We start from the raw sequence: 21,584 nt of genomic DNA, 5'->3' as shown, positions 1-21,584 counted from the left end.
TGCTACTTATGAGTCAACCTACTTTTCTACCTACATATAAGTGATGTATTTTAGATAATGAGAGTAGTATGTGTGAAAGTAAAAAATGTTTATGGGAAGAGAGCAGAGGGTGAGTAGAGGCACCACTGAATAAAGAGTATTTCCTTTTTACTGGAATGTAGAATTTCAGCAACATAGATCTTTGTTTTGACAGTTATTCAGAGTAATTATGTCACTCTACTAGTGTGGATGTTAACATAAGAAGGTAGTGAAGGGGAGAGAGATACAAACAGCACCTTATTTCTTTTGTGTCCAAGTCTCCGGTTCAGATTTGAGTCATATATTGTGGTGCAAATGTCTTTAAGAGGTTGCCAGCAGATGTCAGGCAAGAATATTTTTTTAAAACTAAATTATCTGATTAGATAATTTGAAATAAGAGGCCCTATTGGCTCCCAATGAGAGCATGCAGCTGGGAAGGGGTGGAGCTTCCCCTTTACAACACATAGTGTTTTGATGCTATTTAGCAGTTGCTGGATGTGTCTTCCAAACCTTGTCAGTGCTCTGTTCGTCATCTCTGCTCACCATCTTTTGGTGTAAAAACCTTTCTGTTTTATTATGATTGTATATCCACAGTTTATTGTGTAGATATGAGTCTGTAATTCTGCTACCTGTTACCCTCTCTAAGGAGAATTATTTTTTTGCATTCCAGAGACGGTCTGATGATGATCTATATAGGCCTATGATCAAAACCAGTTTACCATTGACATTTTATTTTTAATTTTTAATGAAAATTTGCAATCACAACTTATTATTATTACTTCAAATTATCAGACAAGAAATGATAATCCCCCCCCCCCCCCCAACTAAAAAATAAACTAAGAAGTACTTTAAAAGCTGCTTCTTCTGGTATACTGAAACAGAAGTTTTGACTTGGGAATATAAATCCTCCCCCAAAGTAGTTACTGTTCTATTAATAAGCATAACTTCCTGCTTTGTAACACATTTTAAAATTCTAAAAATTATTCCCGTAATTAACACTGTGGCATTGCGAACAGTTTAGCATTAGTTATACAATACACTATTATTTGTTACACATCTTCATAATAGACATCACTACTTGTCACGCATCTACCAGTAATTTTCTGTCCTCTACTGACGTAAATTTTAAATTTTCTTTCAAATTGGTAGGATTCCCAGTTACTGGTTTTTTGCTAGATAGAATCTTGTTGAAGATTTTGACACTAGTTCATAAGTCCATGCTGATTCTAGACAACGAGGTAAAGTCTACATGAAAATTATAGAAATCACAGTAACCAGCAGTGACTGCCTTCTGTCTATTAATGTATAACTTAATTCATTCCATACTTCTGATGGCTCTCCAGATGATGGGATTTACAAAACACAATGTGTGAATAAATGTAAATGTATAACTCGCTCTCCTGTAATTGTATTTCTTGCAGACATTCCCAGCCACAACAATCTACTGCCACACCTCTTTTTATGCTACAGCGGCAAGCGTTGCATCCATTTACCGGGTAAACACCCACATATTTCTACCTATACTGTATAATAGTGCATAAAAACATTGTGCAAATATAATCGTGTTTTTAAATAATTTTTCCATCTTTCCTTCCATCCACTGTGACTCTTTAAGAACTTCATTCTGAATTTAGTTAAAAATGTATTCAGCAAAGCTTTCAACTCAATGCTTCAACACGTCCCATTATTGATGCAGTATACCTACAGTCAAATTCTTTTGTAGATTAAAAATATATCTGTTAATGTTTAACTTGATTAGTTCCAAATCTCTGAATGTTCTCCTACATCTACATTTATATACATACTCTGCAAAGCCACCATACAGTGCATGGCAGAGGGTTCCTTGTACCACTACTAGGCATTTCCTTTCCTATTTCACTTGCAAATGGAGTACGGGAAAACCCACTGTCTTCATGCCTCTGTATGAGCCCTAATTTCCCTTATCTTGTCTTTACAGTTCTTACGCAACATGTACAATGGTGACAGTAGAATCGTGCTGCACTCAGCTGCAAATGCCTGTTCTCTAAACTTTGTCAACAGTGTTTCAAAAAGTGATGTCTTCTTCCCTCTACAGATTTCCATTTGAGTTCATGAAGCAGCTCCGTACCACTTGCTTGTTGATCGGACCTACAAGTAACAAGTCTAACACATAATGCAATTTACAAAACACAATGTGTGAATGAATAAAAATATGTGGCAACACTGATTTATTCATAGTGAACCAATTTCAAAACGTTTACAGCAGCAGGAATCAAAATAATTTTATGGCTGCCCACACATCATTTAAAACTTCATGCTCAAACTCTGCAGTAGCTAAATATGAAAATTTATAACCAAGTAAAAGGAAAACAATTGCTCAATATTAATTTAGAATAACTGTAAAAAATCTTGTATGACAAACTGGTGCAGAAATGCTATTATTCAACTGAAGAGTTCATGAAGGATGATCTGAAAATTTATGCAAGAGAGAACATGTACTTAGGATTGTTGTTGTTGTTGTTGTTGTGGTTTTCAGTCCTGAGACTGGTTTGATGCAGTTCTCCACGCTACTCTATCCTGTGCAAGCTTCTTCATCTCCCAGTACTTACTGCAACCTACAACCTTCTGAATCTGCTTAGTGTATACACCTCTTGGTCTCCCTCTACGATTTTTATCCTCCACGCGGCCCTCCAATGCTAAATTTGTGATCCCTTGATGCCTCAGAACATGTCCCACCAACCGGTCCCTTCTTCTTGCCAAGTTGTGCCACAAACTCCTCTTCTCCCGATTTCTATTCAATACCTCCTCATTAGTTATGTGATCTACCCATCTAATCTTCAGCATTCTTCTGTAGCACCACATTCCGAAAGCTTCTATTCTCTTCTTGTCCAAACTATTTATCATCCATGTTTCACTTCCATACATGGCTACACTCCATACAAATACTTTCCGAAACGACTTCCTGACACTTAAATCTATACTCGATGTTAACAAATTTCTCTTCTTCAGAAACGCTTTCCTTGCAGTTCCCAGTCTACATTTTATATCCTCTCTATTTCGACCATCATCAGTTATTTTGCTCCCCAAATAGCAAAACTACTTTACTATTTTAAGTGTCTCATTTCCTAATCTAATTCCCTCGGCATCACCCAACTTAATTCGACTCCATTCCATTATCCTAATTTTGCTTTCGTTGATGTTAATCTTATATCCTCCTTTCAAGACACTGTCCATTCTGTTCAACTGCTCTTCCAGGTCCTTTGCTGTCTCTGGCAGAATTACAATGTCATCGGCGAACCTCAAAGTTTTTATTTCTTCTCCATGGATTTTAATACTTACTCCGAATTTTTCTTTTGTTTCCTTTACTGCTTGCTCAATATAGAGATTGAATAACATTGGGGAGAGGCTACAACCCTTTCTCACTCCCTCCACAACCACTGCTTCCCTTTCATGCCCCTCAACTCTTACAACTGCCATCTGGTTTCTGTACAAATTGTAAATAGCCTTTCGCTCCCTGTATTTTACCCCTGCCACCTGTAGAATTTGAAAGGAGTATTCCAGTCAACATGGTCAAAAGCTTTCTCTAAATCTACAAATGCTAGAAACGTAGGTTTGCCTTTCCTTAATCTTTCTTTTAAGATAAGTCGTAAGGTCAGTATTGCCTCACGTGTTCCAACATCTCTACGGAATCAAAACTGATCTTCCCCGAGGTTGGCTTCTACCAGTTTTTCCATTCGTCTATAAAGAATTCATGTTAGTATTTTGCAGCTGTGACTCATTAAACTGATAGTTCGGTAATTTTCACATCTGTCAACACCTGCTTTCTTTGGGATTGGAATTATTATATTCATCTTGAAGTCTGAGGTATTTTGCCTGCCTCATACATCTTGCTCACCAGATGGTAGAGTTTTGTCAGGACTGGCTCTCCCAAGGCTGTCAGTAGTTCTAATGGAATGTTGTCTACTCCAGGGGCCTTGTTTCGACTCAGGTCTTTCAGTGCTCTGTCAAACTCTTCATGCAGTATTGTATCTCCCATTTCATCTTCATCTACATCCTCTTCCATTTCCATAATATTGTCCTCAAGTACATCGCCCTTGTATAGACCCTCTATATACTCCTTCCACCTTTCTGCTTCCCTTCTTTGCTTAGAACTGGGTTTCCATCTGTGCTCTTGATATTCATACAAATGGCTCTCTTTTCTCCAAAAGTCTCTTTAATCTTCCTGTAAGCAGTATCTATCTTACCCCTAGTGAGATAAGCCTCTACATCCTTACATTTGTCCTCTAGCCATCCCTGCTTAGCCATTTTGCACTTCCTGTCAATCTCATTTTTGAGACGTTTGTATTCCTTTTTGCCTGCTTCATTTACTGCATTTTTATATTTTCTCCGTTCATCAATTAAATTCAATATTTCTTCTGTTACCCAAGGATTTCTACTAGCCCTCGTCTTTTTACCTACTTCATCCCTCAGAGCTATCCATTCTTCTTCTACTGTATTTCTTTCCCCCATTCCTGTCAATTGTTCTCTTATGCTCTCCCTGAAACACTGTACAACCTCTGGTTTAGTCAGTTTATTACTTACGATTAAAGTTTGTTATTAAAAAAACAGTTGTCAATCAATTATGTATTTGTGTCTCAGTTATGTATCAAGTACAGTATATTATATTAATGATATTTTTAGAAAAACTGTAAACTATATTTTGTGTTTTGATGAGTCTCCTGTACATTAACTCAATGCCTTGAAATTTTATGTTGTGAGACAACAAATTTCTATTCTATTTTGAATAATTTGCTGCCCTATAAATGGTGTCTTTCTTGTAGCTATTTCTAGTCATTTAAACCTATTGCCACAGTCTTTTTCACTCTGCATTGCCAAGTGTTGCACCCATTCGTTCACAATATATTCCTCTCTATCTCTAAAATAATCCATAACAACACATTATGCCAGTACATTTGATGTTATTCAACAATTTTTCTCTTATGTACTCTTAGGTAATTCATTCTGATTTCATTTCAAAATTAATTCTTTCCTGGTTACACGTTTGCAGTGGCAGCAAAACATAGCCACGTGCATGTGTTGGCCCATGTGGGTGGGAGAGGGAGCTGGTGAGAAAGAAGGGTATGCTTTGTCAAGTGGCTCTGAAAAAGGATATTGATGAAAAGCCTAACAATGTTTTCAGTCTTGTTTATGTTTCTGTTGACTACTTAATGTTTCAGCTAAACAGTAAATACCACGTACTCCTTCTGTTATTTATACTGTCGACCGAGAACCAGATTCTCTCATATTTTTACAAATGCATTTGAAAACACAAGGAAAAAATCAAATATTAGCTGATATTGTTGACAAGTGCTGTCATAATCATACAGAAACCCTACGTTAAATTTCATCAAGACAAATCATAAATTTTTAACTTGACTATAAAAAATAAACAACAGGTTAAAGAATCTTTTTATGTGAGGGATGGTTTTTGAAAATACACAAGATATTTGAGCTCGACATAAGTAATTTATTTGACTAACTTCATTCATGGCATGGAAGCCAATACACAAAAGGTGATTAAGGACTTTCAATGCCAGAGACATTTGGCTTCACTTTTAGCCCATTCACAGCTGGGGCTTGGAAAACATGATTGATTGGATATGACCTAATTTGTACCAGTTCATCTTTATATGCATAAATACCTGTAATATAAAATAAATTATTCTTATAGTCATGTGGTGAACTACTTTTTGTAGAGCTTTTTATTGTATGACATGGTCCCATTATTAAAACATAATCCATCTGATGACTAAAGACCTCTAAAATATTTTTGTGCTCTTAAACCTCAACTCCTTGACTATATTTTCTTGGGCCTTTCTGAATACATATGAGTGCATGACCAAAGGCATTGTGGGGAATATATTGTACAATATTTTTTGTATGGTCTGTTTGATAAATATCAAATAACACAAACTGTTACGATCAACTAATTACTGTTATTTTCATTAATTTCACATCAGCATTTCATTTTTTATGGCTTCTAGTTTAAAAAAAGAAAAACTGAATGATGTTTATGACTGACTGAGGGTTATTTTTTTCTGTCTGCTTATACATATAACATTGCTCATGAGCTGTTGCATTTCTACAACAGCTGCTCTGAAAGAATTAAATTAAGTGCTACAGTTCCCCATTTATTAACATGAGAGGCAGCTAAATGAAAACTGAACACCCGCAACAATGGGACCATGGAATGTTCCATTCAGAAGACATTTATCCCATTGGAATACCGTTTGTAAAATGCAGTCGGTCAATGACACCTTCCCTTGCACTTTCTCATCCGTCTGAAATCGATGCCCTCACATGCCTTTCTTCATTTGGCAACATGTGAAGATAGCACGGTGAATGATCCGGGCAGTATGGGATATATTGCAGAGTTTCTAAACCAAATCACTGAAGGCAAGCCTGCGTGTGATTGACATTGGTGATGGGCATTATTTTACAACAGGACAATACTATCTGACAGGATTCTGACAGTCTGAGGGCGAGCTGCAAAGCCAACAGTGGAAACATTCCACACCTCGCCACCAAAGAAGTCCAAAGCAGTTCACATAATTTCCAGTAAGGTCATGATGACCTACTTCTTCGACTGCTGGGGCCCTCTGTTCATCAGATTACTCAAGTGCGGAACCACAATCACTGTGCAGTACTATGAAGGCAATTTGCAGAAACTGTGATGCACCATCAAGTTAAAATATCCAGGAATGCTGTCAGACGGTATCATACTGTTGCACAATAATGCTAGCCCCCATACTGACCACTGGACGAAGGCTATACTTCAGCAAGTGTTTTGGGAAATACTGCAACATGCTCTGTATAGCCTGGATCCTCCACACTGTGTTATTTTCACATCTTTGGTGACATGAAGAAAGAATTGTCTGGATGTCAATTTCAGTCAGATTAGGAAGTGCAAGAGAGGGTGCAGTTGTGAACCCATCAGTTGCTGACCGCTTTCTACAAAAGAGGAACTGATTGTCTTGTCTCCTGGTTGGCTAAATGTCTTAAAAGCATGTGGTGACTACTTCTGAATGGAACCATCCATCGTCCCGCTGTAGCAGGTGTTAATTTCATTTGACTGCCTCTGATAATCTGAGAGTCATGATGACAACAAGGAGGGGAGAAAAGAAATACGGAAGATTAGTGCTTAATACCTGAGAATGACGAGGTCATTAGAGATGGGACATATAGTAAAACACAAAATAAGCCTAGGTCTATTGAAGAGAATCATTCCATTCTTTAACCAAAGTAATTCCAGGATACTGCAAAAGATGTAAATCTGGATGGTCATAGGAGAATTTGAGCTATTCTGCTCTGAATCTGGAAGCAGTGCCTTAACCATTGTGCAATCTCATATCAAGAGTTGTTCTACTTGTAGTAATGTTTCATTCGGAGAGGTTGGTACATACTGAAATAAATCAAAAAAAGATATACTGAACAGTCAAATACCAATTTGCATACTGTACAATGGCAGTACAGTGAACCAGTTATTAACTTTGTAGGATAATTGGTTTATTTCACTGTGCTACAGATTTTGAACTCTACATGAAAAAAATTGTTAAAATGAAAAAAGAAGTAGATTATTACCATAAATGTAACAGTTCCTGTCTTAATAAGAATCACCACAGCTGTATTCACCCATTCATACATCTACATCCATATTTTACAAACCACAGTGAATGCATGGCAGAGAGTATTCCCATCGTACCAGTTATTAGTGCTTTTTCCTGTTCCATTCACATATCAAGGGCAAGACAAATGGTTGTTCAAATGCCACTGTGTGTGCAGTAAGTAGTCTGATCTTGTCACGATGCCTATGGAAGCAAATTGTACAGGTTGCAGTACATTCCTAGTCATCATTCAAAGCCAGCTCCTGAAACTTTGAAAGCGGGCTTTCTTGGGATACTTTACATCCATCTTCAAGAGTCTGCCAGTTCAGTTCTTTCATCATCTCTGTGACAGTCTCCTGCAGGTCAAAGAAACATGTGACCATTCATGCTGCCCTTCTCTGTATATTTTCAATATCCCTTGTCGTGTACAATTCCCACACACTTCAGCAATGTTCTAGGATGGGTTGCATGAGTGATTTGAAAGCAATTTCCTTTGTACACTGATTGCATTTCCCTAGTACCCAATCAATATTTAACTGAAGTCTACCTGCTTTACTCTTGACTGAACCTATGTGATTATTTCATTTCCTGTCCCTACAAAGTGTTAACCAAACTGCAAAGTGTTACACCCAGATATTTGAATGAGTTTACCAGTTCCAAAACTGTGACATACTGAGATTATGGTCAAAGGATAATATGGTTGTTTCATTTCATGACATGCACAAATTTACATTTCTGGACATTAAAGCAGGCTGCCAATATTTTCACCACTTTGAACTCTTAATAACACCTGACTGAATATTTGTATATTTTCTTTCACACTGTACTTCATTTTTGATAACTGCATTACCTGCAAAAAGTCTGAGGCTATTATTAATATTGCCCACCATGTCATTAATATAAAACATGAACAGCAAAGAATCCAACACATTTCCCTGGGTACACCTGAAGTTACATCTACGTCTGTTGACTCTCCATCCACGATAACCTGCTGTGTCCTCCCTACCAAGAAGTCCTCAATCCAGTCACAAATTTCACTTTATACACCAAACAATCATACTTTCGTTAATAAGCATAGAAGTGGTACTGAATCAAATGCTTTTCAGAAATTGAGAAATACTGCATTACATGACTGCCTTGACCCATGGCTTTCTGATATCTTGCAAGAAAAGTGCGAGCTGGGTTTCACATAAACAATGTTTTCAAGTCCATATTGGTTGGAGGAGACCATTCTATTTGAGATATCTCATTATGGTTGAGCTCAGAATGTGTTCTAAGATTTGACAACAAATGGATGTCAAGAACACAGGACAGTGGTTATGCAGATCAATTCTGCTACCCAGTCTATATATGGATGTGACCTGCACTTTCTTCCACATACTGAGCATAATTTTTATTTAGAGGAATCTATGATAAATTATTGATAACAGAGGAGCTAATTAGGTATAAAATCTGATATGGATTCCATCGGGTCCTGGAACTTTGTTCAGCTTTTAACAATTTCAGCTGTTTCTCAATACCACTGATATCTATTTAGTTCCATTTCAGTGGTACAAGAATTAAGCTGGGGTAATATTCCTGAGTTTTCCTTTGTGAAGAAACATTTTAAAATAGAGTTAAGCATTTCTGCTTTAGTTTTGGCATCCACAATTTCAGTTCCTTTCTTGTCCAAAAGTGTCCGTACACCAGCACACGGTCAACTATTCTTTTAAACTTGAGCCATAGTTCCTCCGCATGCTCCTGTCTTGAGCTAAAATTTTCAAGTTCCTCACTGAGATACGACATTAATACTTCTTTGTCTAGTTTACTGAACATATAGATCTTTCTACTTGTTTTAATTGTCCTTTGTACTTTAGTATTCACTGTTACTATAACTGTCTCATGGTCACTATACCAGTTTCGATGTGGACAGTTTTAAAGTCAGGCCAATTTGTTGTCATTAGATCCAATATATTTCCATCATAAGTGTGATTCCAAACTTTCTATTCTAATTAATTTTCAGAGAAGGCATCTGGTAATGTTTCTCAGGGCGTCTTGCTATGCTCACCTCAAACACAACTGTAACCACCCCAACTGATCGCTGGATAGTTAGTCTCCTTCTATGATTACATTAAGATTAGGGAACTTTTGTACAAGCAAACTAAGGTTTCCTCTAAAGTTTTCTGTTACATCAGGAGATAGTCTGGTGGTTGATAGAAAGGTCCAATCATAATTTTATGCCCGCTTATGATACTGAATCTTGCAAACACAATCTCGCGAGCAGGTTCGGTTTCCATCTTGGTGGATATGAGTTTCTTGTCAATTGTGACAAATACACCACCTCCATTTCCCATTAATCTATCCTTAATGCATATGCTTAAATTTTCCCAAAAATCTCACTACTTTCAACTTCCGGTTTTAACCAGCTTTCTATACTTAGTATTGTGTGTCACTGCCTTTCAGGTGCACTTCAAACTCTGGCACTTTGTTGTGAATGCTTTGGAAGTTAACCACTAAGAATATAAAATTCTCACTCGGAGTGTTTCTTTGGATATTACACTGATACTTCTAGGTTTCCTACAACTATTGTTATCTGGATAGGATGGCGAGTCGCCCAATACACCTTGTGTGCAGCTCACACACAGGCAGCTGCTTAGGTAGCAGCCTTTGATGTGTAGTGCACATCTGACTCATTTACAGGGAGCTTACAGATCTCCATTCTCTGGCGCAAGTATAGGAAGTCATGCCTAGCTTGTAAAAGAGCTCTGATTCAATCATTCCTTTTAAATAAGAACTAGGGAGACACATCTGCCCTGGGAGCAATGCTACTCATTGTAAGCTTTGTTGGAATACCGTGAGCTAGGTGGTATTCTCAACCTTCTCTGCCAGTCGTTGAAACAATCCAAGTATGACCTCAGAGCCCAGACAACATGCATTGTTTGTTCCAGCGTGCACCACTACCTGCAGCCGTTGCACCCCATTCCCTCAATGGCTGCTAGAACAGACTCTTCAACATGTTAAATGAGGCCTCCAGGCATACATATCGAGTGCACATGGTATTGCTTCCCACCCCTGTTGCTGTTTCCCTAATGGGGACCTTTATTTGCCATATGTTTCGATTGACGATGATTGATACACCCCCTACTCTTTTGTGTTTGCCTCTACTTGACAAGGGACAAGGCATGTGTCCCAAAGGGTGAAGTGAATCTCACTGGTTGTTTTGGTTTCAGTGAAAGATAGTACCTTGAGATAATACCCTAATGAATGGTAGAGTGGGATGTACCCTCTGCCATGCATCTCACACTGATTTCCAGAGTATAAATGTAGATGTAGATGAGTATAACATCCTGAGTTCTCCTTTGTCCCTGTCTTGCCTGTACAGGACATCTAAACCTGCCATTGACACACCACTCACAGTCAAGTGCAAATATTGACAAAGGCTGTATTTCCTGCTGAACCAACACTATCCACAGAGTAGGATAGTACTTGAGGTACTTTTGTTAAGTCTGGTAAATGACTCTTGGTAGCTCTCACAACACATCCATTCGCAACAGCTTCCATTTAGTCGTGGTGATTTCCATCTGCTTATGACAAAAAAAAAGTAACTAACACATCCCAGGTCTAAGAACAGCATACAAAGTGGTGCTGTATTGTATTTATTTAAATACAGTATGGAACATAGAATGATCACAATAGTTTACTATCTTGTTTTTTGCATCAGATATTGAACTGTGCCCGTATTGCATGTATTTAACAGAGAGAATCCAGTCAATGAGTGGCATACATGTTACTGGAGGAGGAGGATATTAGTGTTTAACGTCCTGTCGACATCGAGGTCATGAGAGACGGAGCGCAAGCTCGGGTGAGGGAAGGATGGGGAAGGAAATCGGCCGTGCCCTTTCAAAGGAACCATCCCGGCATTTGCCTGAAGCGATTTTAGGGAAATCACGGAAAACCTAAATCAGGATGGCCGGAGACGGGATTGAACCGTCGTCCTCCCGAATGCGAGTCCAGTGTGCTAACCACTGCGCCACCTCGCTCGGTACATGTTACTGGCAGTGTTTACTCAATAAAGGATGAGTGACTGAAATCCCAAACTAGAATGACCAATTATAGTTTATAAAGAGCTTAGATGATTTTTAAAAAAAAATGTGGAATCTGAGTTTTGGTAATTTATTTGTTTAAAGGGGATAATGTGCATAAACCGTCAGAGTGGAACCGAATTGTATGTTTTTTCGCAAATCTGTGCCTCCATCAGTATACCTTTCCTCGCTTCTCATATTTTCGCGCTTGATCGAGGAACACTTCAATAGTTTTGCGTTACTGGTGCCTGCCCCGCCTGACTTATTAATAAATAGCCATCACCAATTATATCTGACTATTAATTTAGTTAAACAGATAACTTCGCACAAGATTCACAATTTAAAAAAAAAATATTGGCGTGTTCGTATTTTTTTGAATCTGTTGACAGCTACACACAGTTCTCACTAAATATGATCACTTCGCACTGATATAATCAGACAATGTAAAAATTACACGATGAACCGTAATTCATCTACCAAAGCCAAATTTATGACAATCCTGCAATGTTTTGTATTGTTCGTTGTTTGGGCATCTTTAGTGAACATAACCTACTTCGGTTCCACACCAACATAAAATGGGACTAGTGCAGCAGGGGATACAACCCGTCGGCTTTGGACAATGACGTCACAAGCGGCCAATCGAGAAGCGATTCTTCTTAGTGTTGTAGCTTCCTTCAGTGGCTGATAAGTGTTTTTTGGCTTTTTAAAAAAAAAATCTCACGAGATAGAATAAACAGATCCACTTTATTAAGCAATCAGTAAAAAAACGAAACTGAAACGTAACAGCAAAAGCGAAAATGGTAAACTGCTCTCTGGCGGCTTGTGACGTCCTTGTCCAAAGCCGACGGGTTGTATCCCCTGCTGCACTAGACCCCATAAAATATGAGGACGAGAATAGCGTATCAATATTTCATATTGAGAGTACTAGGGAACCAATGCTTCATTTATAGACAGTGTTATCATCAGCGAATATCCTTACTGTTTAAGATATTCACGACTTTTCCGCTCTTCGTCCTTATACACCACCGACACATCGCCATTTTTTATCTCGTGTTTGGTCGTGAAGTATCGTTCAAGGCGAGAGAGAGACTGACATCGCCCAAAATGAGAATTGAATAGTTTACTGAACTTGGGACGATTATTGGTGTGCAACATGGTTGTAACTTTTAGAATTCCAAGGTAACGTCTGACGCTTTATGCGTGGTTAAAGAGAACTGTTTCCGGCCTATAGTTTAAAAACAACATGTCTGTGAGTGCAAGTGCAGAAAACTTGTCGAGTGACAATCAAGTGAGTATTTTATACAGTATTGAGTGTAGCTATTGTCCAGTTCCATATTTTAGAGCATAAATTACTATTCGAGTTATTGTAACTATACTAGTAACCTAATGTTACAAGTACATAATATCCAGTAAGTGAACGAACAATCTGTCAGTGACTCCGAGTGTTTGTTTACTAGAGCTCAGGAGACGGAGGCACTATGTGCCTGGAACTGGCACTCGAAGGAGAAAGGCTTTGCAAGGCAGGAGATTGTCGAGCAGGAGTTGCATTCTTTCAGGCAGCAATTCAAGCAGGCACCGACGACCTAAGAACACTAAGTGCTATCTACAGCCAACTTGGGAATGCGTATTTTTACCTTGGAGACTATGTTAAGGCAATGCAGTATCACAAACATGATCTGACACTTGCACGGTAAGTAGCTAGTGTGGTGTGTGTCGAATGACAAGTTGGTTAACAATTCCATTGCACTGTATTTTTATGTAGCAGTTCATTAACGTGATCTTATAGAATTCCACCAGTGCACTTGCACATGTCATCATGAAAAACGTGTTACAGAATAAACGGCCGCAATTTTGCTTTAGTGTAAGAATCGGTGTACAGAAGAGCCCATGATTCATTATTGAAAATTATTCTTAGGAGGTGAATAAATCATTGTGAGATTTGACATCATCCTCTGTGTTGTACAAACCTCAAATGGTCAATTTTGATTTGACATTCTGGAGTGAGTTAAACAGGTGTCCAGTACTTAATGCTGGCCTTTTTCAAGTCCAGTGTCATTGATACATTCTTGTGCAGTCATTTAAAACTTGATTAGTACTGGTATTCCATGATGTAATGTAAAATGAATTTGACAGTACACTTTGAGATTAGTTACAGTCTTATAGAATTCTACCAATGAACGAAACCATGCATCTTTTTTCACGCTTATCTGAAATTATTATTTTCAGGGATTTGTGTGACTTGTTGCTTTATTGTATAGCCCACTTTGAGGCTGTAAGAGATAAATAGTGACTCCTGCCCTCCTTTGAAATTTTCAATATCCGCATACATATGTTGCAAACCCCTGTGAACTGCGTGGCAGAACATGTTTTAGTTTTTCTTCTCGTTCCATTTTGATATAAGTACAGGAAGAATAACTGCTTAAATCCCTCTGTTTGTGTACTTAGTAATTAATCTAATATGGTCTTTAGTCTCTGTGGGAGCAGTGCAGAGGAGGCAATAGTATATTCCTACATTTCTCACTTAATACAGGTTATGAAACTTTGTAATTAGGTTTCTGTGGCTCAGATGAGCTTGCCACTGTTTGCTGCCCTTTTTTAAATAAGATAAATATTCTGCTCTACATCTGTTTGGTACAGGTTTTACACTAGTGTGGGTCGCAAAAGTGTTTTGCAAGAAAATTACTGTTTAGAGTGACAATATTTTGCCAAAGAACTGAAGTAGCCACCTGTTTTACATATGATTTAGCTAGTATTCCCTTATATCTGCTCTGCATGCTGGTCCTGTGGGCCATTCAGTACATACTGGCCGCCTTGTCATCCTCTGCCAGTGCCATTATTCAGATGTGGCATGGAGGGTAATGTGGTTAACAGACAGCTCCACCCAGCCTTTGTCAGCTTCTCAAACCTTTCTCACTCAAGTAGCTCATCAGTTGGGATTGCGAGACTGAATGTACCGTTTCCCAGCCCTCCCACCAAGGAAAAATCTATGTCGGTACTAAGAATTGAACCAGGATCCTCCATGTGGTAGTCAAGACTCGTTGATCACTTAGCTACGGAGATGTTCAGTGTTTCCTTTATGCCTGCTTCATTTCCTGCATTTTTGTATTTTCTCATTTTGTCAGTTATATTCATTATTTCAAGTGCTATCCTAGAATTTCTACTGGACATTGTCTTCTTGCCCATGTAATCCTATTTAATCCTTCAAAACTACCCATTTATCACTTATTATATTCCTTTCTCTTGTTTCAGCTAATTGTTGGCTAATGCTCCCTTTGAAGTTCTCGACAATGCCTAGTTCTTTGAACTTACACGGGTCCCATTTTCTTAGTTGCATACCTTTCTGAAATTTGTTTAGTTCTAATCTGAAGCTCGTGACCAGTGTGCAGCTATATTCCGCAAGCCATTTGGTGGTGTGTGGTGGAGAGTACCTCTGATAACCCCTCCCTGTTCCACCCGCGAATGGTGCATGAAAAGGAGGACTGTTTGTAAACCTCTGTATTAGCTCTGTGTTCTCAAATTTTCTCAAGTTCATGTCAGGAGACATGCAGGAGGAAGTAATATGTTGTATAACTCTTCCCAGAGCATGGACTCTCAGAATTTCAAAAGTAAGCCTCTCCTTGAGTCACTGTGCCTCTCTTGTATTCCCTACTGCGAGAATTTGTTGAGCATCTCCATGATTCGCCACTCTTTTGATATTTTCTGTCCCTCTTACTAATCCAATGTGCTAGGGATTCCAGACATGAATAATACTCAAGAAATAGTTGAGCTAGTGTCTTCTAAGCCACTTATTTCATGGATGAATTACATTCCCTTAAGACTCTTCCTATGAATCTCAGCCTGGCATCTGTTTTCCTACTAATTGTTTTATGTGGCCTTTCCACGTGATATTGCTATGGATAGGTACTCCCTGGTATTTTATGGAAGTGAGTGTTTCCAGCCATCTGTCACCAATAGTGTAATTGTACAGTAGTGGATTTCATTTTCTGTGTATGCACAATATGTTATGTTTGTTCAGCTCAGACTCAACTGCCAGAGCTTGCACCATTCATCAATCCTCTGCAGGTCATTTTTCTTTCTTATAGACAGCCATGTCATCCGCAAACAGTCTTAAAGAGCTTCCAATGTTTCCTACTGTATCATTTATATACATCATAAATGGTAACAGTCCTGTCGCACTTCCTTGAGGTAGTCCTGAAATTCTCTTTACATCTGTCAATTTTGTTCCTTTAAGAGTGATGTATTGAGTTCTATCAGCAAGGATGCCTTGAATGCTGTCACAAATCTGGTCCTATACTTGGTGAGCTAATTTTTTTCCAGTAAGACCAGTGCAGGACTGCAGCAAATGCCTTTCTGAAATCGAGGAACATGGCATCAAATTGAGCACCTGTATCTACAGTGCTGTGAATGTCATGTAGGAACAGACTGAGCTGAGTGTCACAAGATCTTTGTTGCTGAATCCATATCAGTTTTTATAGAGGAGATTTCCATTCTCCAAAAACATTGTAATATGTTAGCATGAAACATTCTGTAATTCTACAACAAATTGACATCAGTGGTAGAGGCCTATGAGTTAATTATGTGCATCTGTCATACGACCCTTCTTGAAAATGGGAATAATCTGTGCTTTGTTCCTTTTGCTAGGTACCCTTTGTTCCTCCAGTGACTTATAATAAACTGCTGCTGAAAGGGGAGAAAGTTCTTTTGCATAGTCTCTGTGGAATCTTGCAAGTATCTCATCTGGTCCAGATGCCTTTCCACAATGAAGCAATTGTAGTTGCTTTTCTATTCCGTGATCATTTGTGCCAATACCTGCACAGTTGGTCGAATTTCAAAAACCCAAATTCAGTATTTTAGCCTTTTCGTTTTCCGTTTCAGTGCCAGTATGGTCACTGAGTGAAACAGATGATGTCGATCCACGTACCGACTTTATCTAAGGCCAAAACTTTTTTAGGGTTTTTACTCAGATCACATGACAGAATTTTATTTTCAAAATCATTTAATGGTTCTTTCATTACTCTCCTTATGTGCATTTTCACTTTGTTCAGCTTTTGTTTATCAGCTAAGTTTTAACTTCTCTGGAGTGTATAATGATGCTTATTTTTTATGTAGTAGTTTTACTGCTCCTGGTAACCTTGCTTGGAATGTACTTGTCTGAGACATGTGTATGCACTTCTTTTGCCTTCATACTGTCTGTCCGCAACCAGAATTGTACCTTGATGACCAGTTGCTCAGTATGGCAGAATCACGCCTTTTTTGAACTGGTGTTCGATGCCCAATTGACATAGCTTCTCCTTCTTCGCCACCTTAAGTGAATCTGTTGGTCACACCTTAATACACTTCGCTGCCCCAGTAACACTAACTGGGACACAGACTGCTGTACACTTTTGCCACTTTACAAAGCTCTGTCCTGTCCCATCATGATTATGGGCATCTGACATGTGTTTCGGCACATTGCCTACAGCATTGTGGATGCTGGACCTGATGCACCATTGTGGGCTGCGACTTGTAACAAGTGCCTTTTGGACCAGCCCTACAAACAGCATATTCACAGAGGTTGAAATCCCTCAATACAAATCAGGCACCAAAAACTGCTGCTCAATGCAACACACATTTTCTGCTCCCTGTATGTCTGAACTGTCGTGCCAATTTTCCACCATCGCTGCTTCTCAGGGAGCCATCGCGTATGCCCCCGTGATGTGTACCCTGTCTTTGGGTCTGTCTCAACGTATCGTTTGGACTGAAAGACACTGTTGACCTCATGGTTTCTCGCTGCCTGTTCCTGGCCAGCCTTTCTGGGTTCGGAATTGGTGCACACTGACGGCTGTATGGTTGACGGACAAACTGGTTTTGCATAGACCCATGCAAGTTGCAGTGATCTACACTTCCTGCTGTACAGATGCAATGTATTTGCTGCAAACTTGCTGTCCATCACATTTGTTCTTGAGCAGTGAGACATTATTAATTGGCAGTGACTCCATGAGTAGTTTTCAGGCTATAGATCAGTGCTATCTGATCACCCATTGGTTGTTACTATCCAGGCTCTCATTTCTGACCTCCATCTAGCTGGACAGTCAATTATCTTTGGACCACAGTTCACTATGGGGTCCCAGAAAATGAACATACTGACCAGTTTGTCAAGTTGGCTTTCAGGATGCCAACTTAGGAGATGGGGGTATCAGAATGGGACCTTCAGTTGACACTACACCTCCAGTTGTAGGAGGCTTGGAACATGAATTGGTGTGCCCTGGTTTCTCCCAATAAACTGCAGGCAATAAAGGGGATCATGACGGTGGCAGTCTTCCCTCTGTCCTTCTTGTAGGGAATCTACTATTCTCTGTTGCTTTGCATTGGCCACGCTTGGCTAACCCGTGGCCACATCCTACAAAGTGAGGATCCAACCCACTGTTGGTGTGGTGCCCTTCTGATGGTGGCCCACATCTTACTGGAATGCCCTAATCTGGCCACCTTATGGCAAAACCATCAAGTTGCTGACATGCTGCCTCTGGTGGAAGTGGACGATGCCAAAGTGGCTGATCTGGTCTTACATTGTATCTATGAATGTGATTTCTACTCCTCTCTGTGTGAAAGGGCATGTTGGCGTCGTCGGCTGCCTAAGGGATTGGAGGGGTAGCCCATCGACTGCTCCGAATCAGGGTGCCCTTGGCTACCCTTGCTTGGTGATATGGCCTGATTCCTGCCCTCCTCACCTTTTTAATTCTTTTTGTATTTTTACGCCCGTCATTGATTTACTGTCTCATCATCACTGTCTGTTTCCCGAGATTTTTATCAACTGTCGCATTGCTGTTCTTCTTGTGGTAATGGAGGGTGAGAAAATATCAGTCGGTCACAGAGCGTGCATTTCCCATTCCATAATGTGTCCCAGGGCGTACAGCTGTTTTCTGTACAGAGCAGCTCACCCACCTCCATTCTCTTACACCTCTCTCACATCTACTTCCTTTTATCTCTTTGGTTTTATTTATTTTTGGTTGAAGTTGGGTTCAGCAGGATTTGTCTTCTATGTCCTTTAACTCTGAGGCCTCTTGCTGGCTTGGCTCATATGGAGGGGGTGACAACCTCATAGTTTGGTCCCTAACCTCATCAGTCCAATACAATCAAAAGAAGTTGCAAAATAATTTAGACAAGATTTCTGTGTAGTGGGAAAAGTGGCAATTGACCTTAAACAGTAAAAAGTGTGATCTCCGCATGAGTCCTACAACGAATCCATTAAATTTTGATTACGCCATAAATAACATAAATTTAAAGATTGTTGATTCAACTAAATATCTATGGACTACAGTTATGAGCATTGTGAAACCGGAGTTTTTCCTGGTGTACGAAATGCTCAAATATCTTATGGGAATACAGCTGGGTGAAGTCTTTGAAAACAACCATTATTTCATGCTCATTTTCAAGGCACAGATGCAGTTTGAACAGTTATGAACAATTTAAATCAAAAACATCACATAGGAAATGTTGTGCAGAAAGTGAATCAGAGCGTGCGTTTTAATGGCAGAATACTTAGAAGATGAAAAAATGTACTATAGGGGCTGCCAGCACTATGCTTGTTCAGCCTTTCTGGAATATTTCTGCTTCGTATGGGTCCTTACTGTGTAGATAGGTGGAGGGCATGGAAAAAGTCCCAAGAAAGTCAGCTTGACTTGTGTTATTGCAAAATAGGGGACGGAGTGTCATGGACGTGATGTGTGAGTTGGGTTGGCAGTCATTAGATGATGGCTTTTTTCATTGCGGTGACATCTTTTCATGAAATTTCAATCACCAGTTTCCTCCTCTGAATGCGAAAATCTTTTGTTGACTCCCACCAATATAGGGAGAAATGACCATTGTCCTAAAACAAAAGGAATTAGAAGAATTGTGGAAAGACTTAGGTGTTCATCCTTCACACATGCTATTCGAGATGGGAATGGTGACAAAATAGTTTTAATGTGGTTCTTTGAACCGTGTGCCAATTACTGAAGTGTGAATCGCAGTGTAGTCATGAAGAAGTAGAAATTTAGACTGTTGAAAGGTACCCCCAATTAAAATATGCCTCCCTCTCCCCTATTCTGCAAATTTCACAAGTGTTTTGCCTACATATAGTTAAGTTGTCTAACCCCATCATCTCATCTCTTTATATTTATAAAAAGACAGTAAATCTTCAAACTACAAAAATACAGAGTCAATTTATAAAAGACAATTTAAACGAGTGTGGTTGAGCAGTCATAAAATAGTTGTTGTGGTCTTCAGTCTAAAGACAGGTTTCACTTCCTCTGTTATATCTCTGCTACTCTCAGAATTTAAAATTGTATATTCCACTCAAGATTGTAAAACACTTTCTCTAAATGTACAAATGATATTAATGTAGATAGGCCTCTCTTCAACCTAACACCTACGATAAGTTGTCGGATCAGCGTTGCTTCAGATGTTCTCACATTTCTCCAGAACTCAACTTTTCTTCCTCTAGGTTGGTTTCTACAAGTTTTTCAACTTTTCTGCAAATAATTCATGTCAATATTTTGAAATTGTGACTTATTAAATTTTGAGGGCATGCCTTCTGTTCCAAGGAGCTTGTTTTGACTTATAGGTCTTCCAGTGCCCTGTGAAATTCTTCTCGCAGTATATCTCCCATCTCATCTTCACCTGCTTCCTCTTCCCATACTATAACACTGTCCTCAAGTTTTTTTTCAGTTACAAGGGTTGGAACTTTAATAGTGGCAGCTATTTATTTACAGCTCGTACAAAATAGGTACGTGTTTCAAAGTTTTACTGACCTTCAGAGTAGTCACCAGCATTGTGTATAACCCACTGCCAGTGATGTGGAAGTCATAGGATACTCTTAGCAGTGCCAGTTGTGTTGACAGTTCGAGTGGCGCGGTCTGTTGCCCAACGAATTTGTAGCGGTTCTGAAGCGAATGCCATGAAGTGTTTCCTTCAGTTTAGAAATCGAGTTGAACTCATGAGGGCTTAAGTCAGGGGAGTGCAGTAGGTGGTATAGCACTTAGCAGCCCCATCAGTCAAACAAATCAGTAACAGCTTGCACTGTATGTGCTTGAACATTGTCCTGCAAAACGATGGTTAGGTCCTGCAGAAAGTGTCATCACTTCTGTCTCTATGCTGCTCATTTTTGGAACATAACCTACGACCAGCTTAGAGACAGAAGTGGTGACCTTTCTGCAGGAACTGACCATCATTTTGCAGGACAATGCTCAAGAATATACAGTGTAAGTTGTTACTGATTTGTTTGACTGATGGGGCCGCTAAGTGCTATACCACCTACTGCACTCCCCTTACTTAAGCCCTTGTGAGTTCAACTCGATTTCTAAACTGAAGGAAACACTTCACAGCATTCGATTCAGAACTGCTACAAATTCGTCAGGCTATAGTTCGCGCCACTGGAACTGTCAACGCAACTGGCACTGCTAAGAGTATCCTACGACTTCCACATCACTGGCAACGGGTTATACACAAAGCTGGTGAATACTTTGAAGGTCAGTAAAACTTTGAAACACATACCTATTTTGTACAAGCTGTAAATAAGTAGTTGCCGCTATTAAAGTTCCAACCCTCGTACATAGGCCCCCCCGTGTATTGCTTCCGCCTTTCAGCTTTCCCTTCTTTGCTTAGTACTGGTTTTTCACCTGAGCTCTTGATATTCATACAGTTGTAGTCCTTCATACTTTCCTGGCAGTCTGCTGACATCTTGAGATGTCGGTATCCTGCTGGATATCAGTGTCGTTCATTCACAATAGTTCGACAAACTGACTTGTTCTTGTGATCAAGTGCTACCTGAGACTACTCATTGAATGGAACAGGTCTTGTACTTACACTTACATCTACATCTACATGGATACTCTGCAAATCACATTTAAGTGCCTGGCAGATGGTT

General features: G+C 39.3%; 2 protein-coding genes across 4 annotated transcripts in view; one reads left to right on the top strand and one right to left on the bottom strand.

The window, feature by feature from the left end:
• The window catches only part of LOC126484360 (ubiquinone biosynthesis protein COQ4 homolog, mitochondrial), a 110,894-nt gene extending 98,093 nt beyond the window's left edge, over positions 1 to 12,801 (bottom strand). Inside the window, exon 1 of the mRNA XM_050107833.1 lies at positions 12,681 to 12,801. Coding sequence (XP_049963790.1) covers positions 12,681 to 12,741 — 61 coding nt within the window. The 5' untranslated portion in view covers positions 12,742 to 12,801. The remainder of the gene's footprint in view (positions 1 to 12,680) is intronic.
• The window catches only part of LOC126484347 (G-protein-signaling modulator 2), a 142,543-nt gene continuing 133,681 nt past the window's right edge, over positions 12,723 to 21,584 (top strand). For 2 of the 3 annotated variants that reach the window (XR_007587841.1, XM_050107809.1), the window contains exons 1-2: positions 12,726 to 12,989; positions 13,159 to 13,391. Coding sequence is in view for 2 of the 3 variants with exons in the window: in XM_050107809.1 (XP_049963766.1) it covers positions 12,945 to 12,989; positions 13,159 to 13,391 (278 nt within the window). In the remaining variant the exon portion in view is untranslated. Of the gene's footprint in view, positions 12,990 to 13,158; positions 13,392 to 21,584 lie in introns of all 3 variants that reach the window. The other variant, XM_050107821.1, reaches the window with a different exon arrangement.

This window comes from Schistocerca serialis, chromosome 1 (genome assembly GCF_023864345.2).
Source record: "Schistocerca serialis cubense isolate TAMUIC-IGC-003099 chromosome 1, iqSchSeri2.2, whole genome shotgun sequence".
Classification (NCBI taxonomy): Eukaryota; Metazoa; Arthropoda; class Insecta; order Orthoptera; family Acrididae; genus Schistocerca; species Schistocerca serialis.
This window is presented reverse-complemented; position numbering and strand designations above follow the sequence as displayed.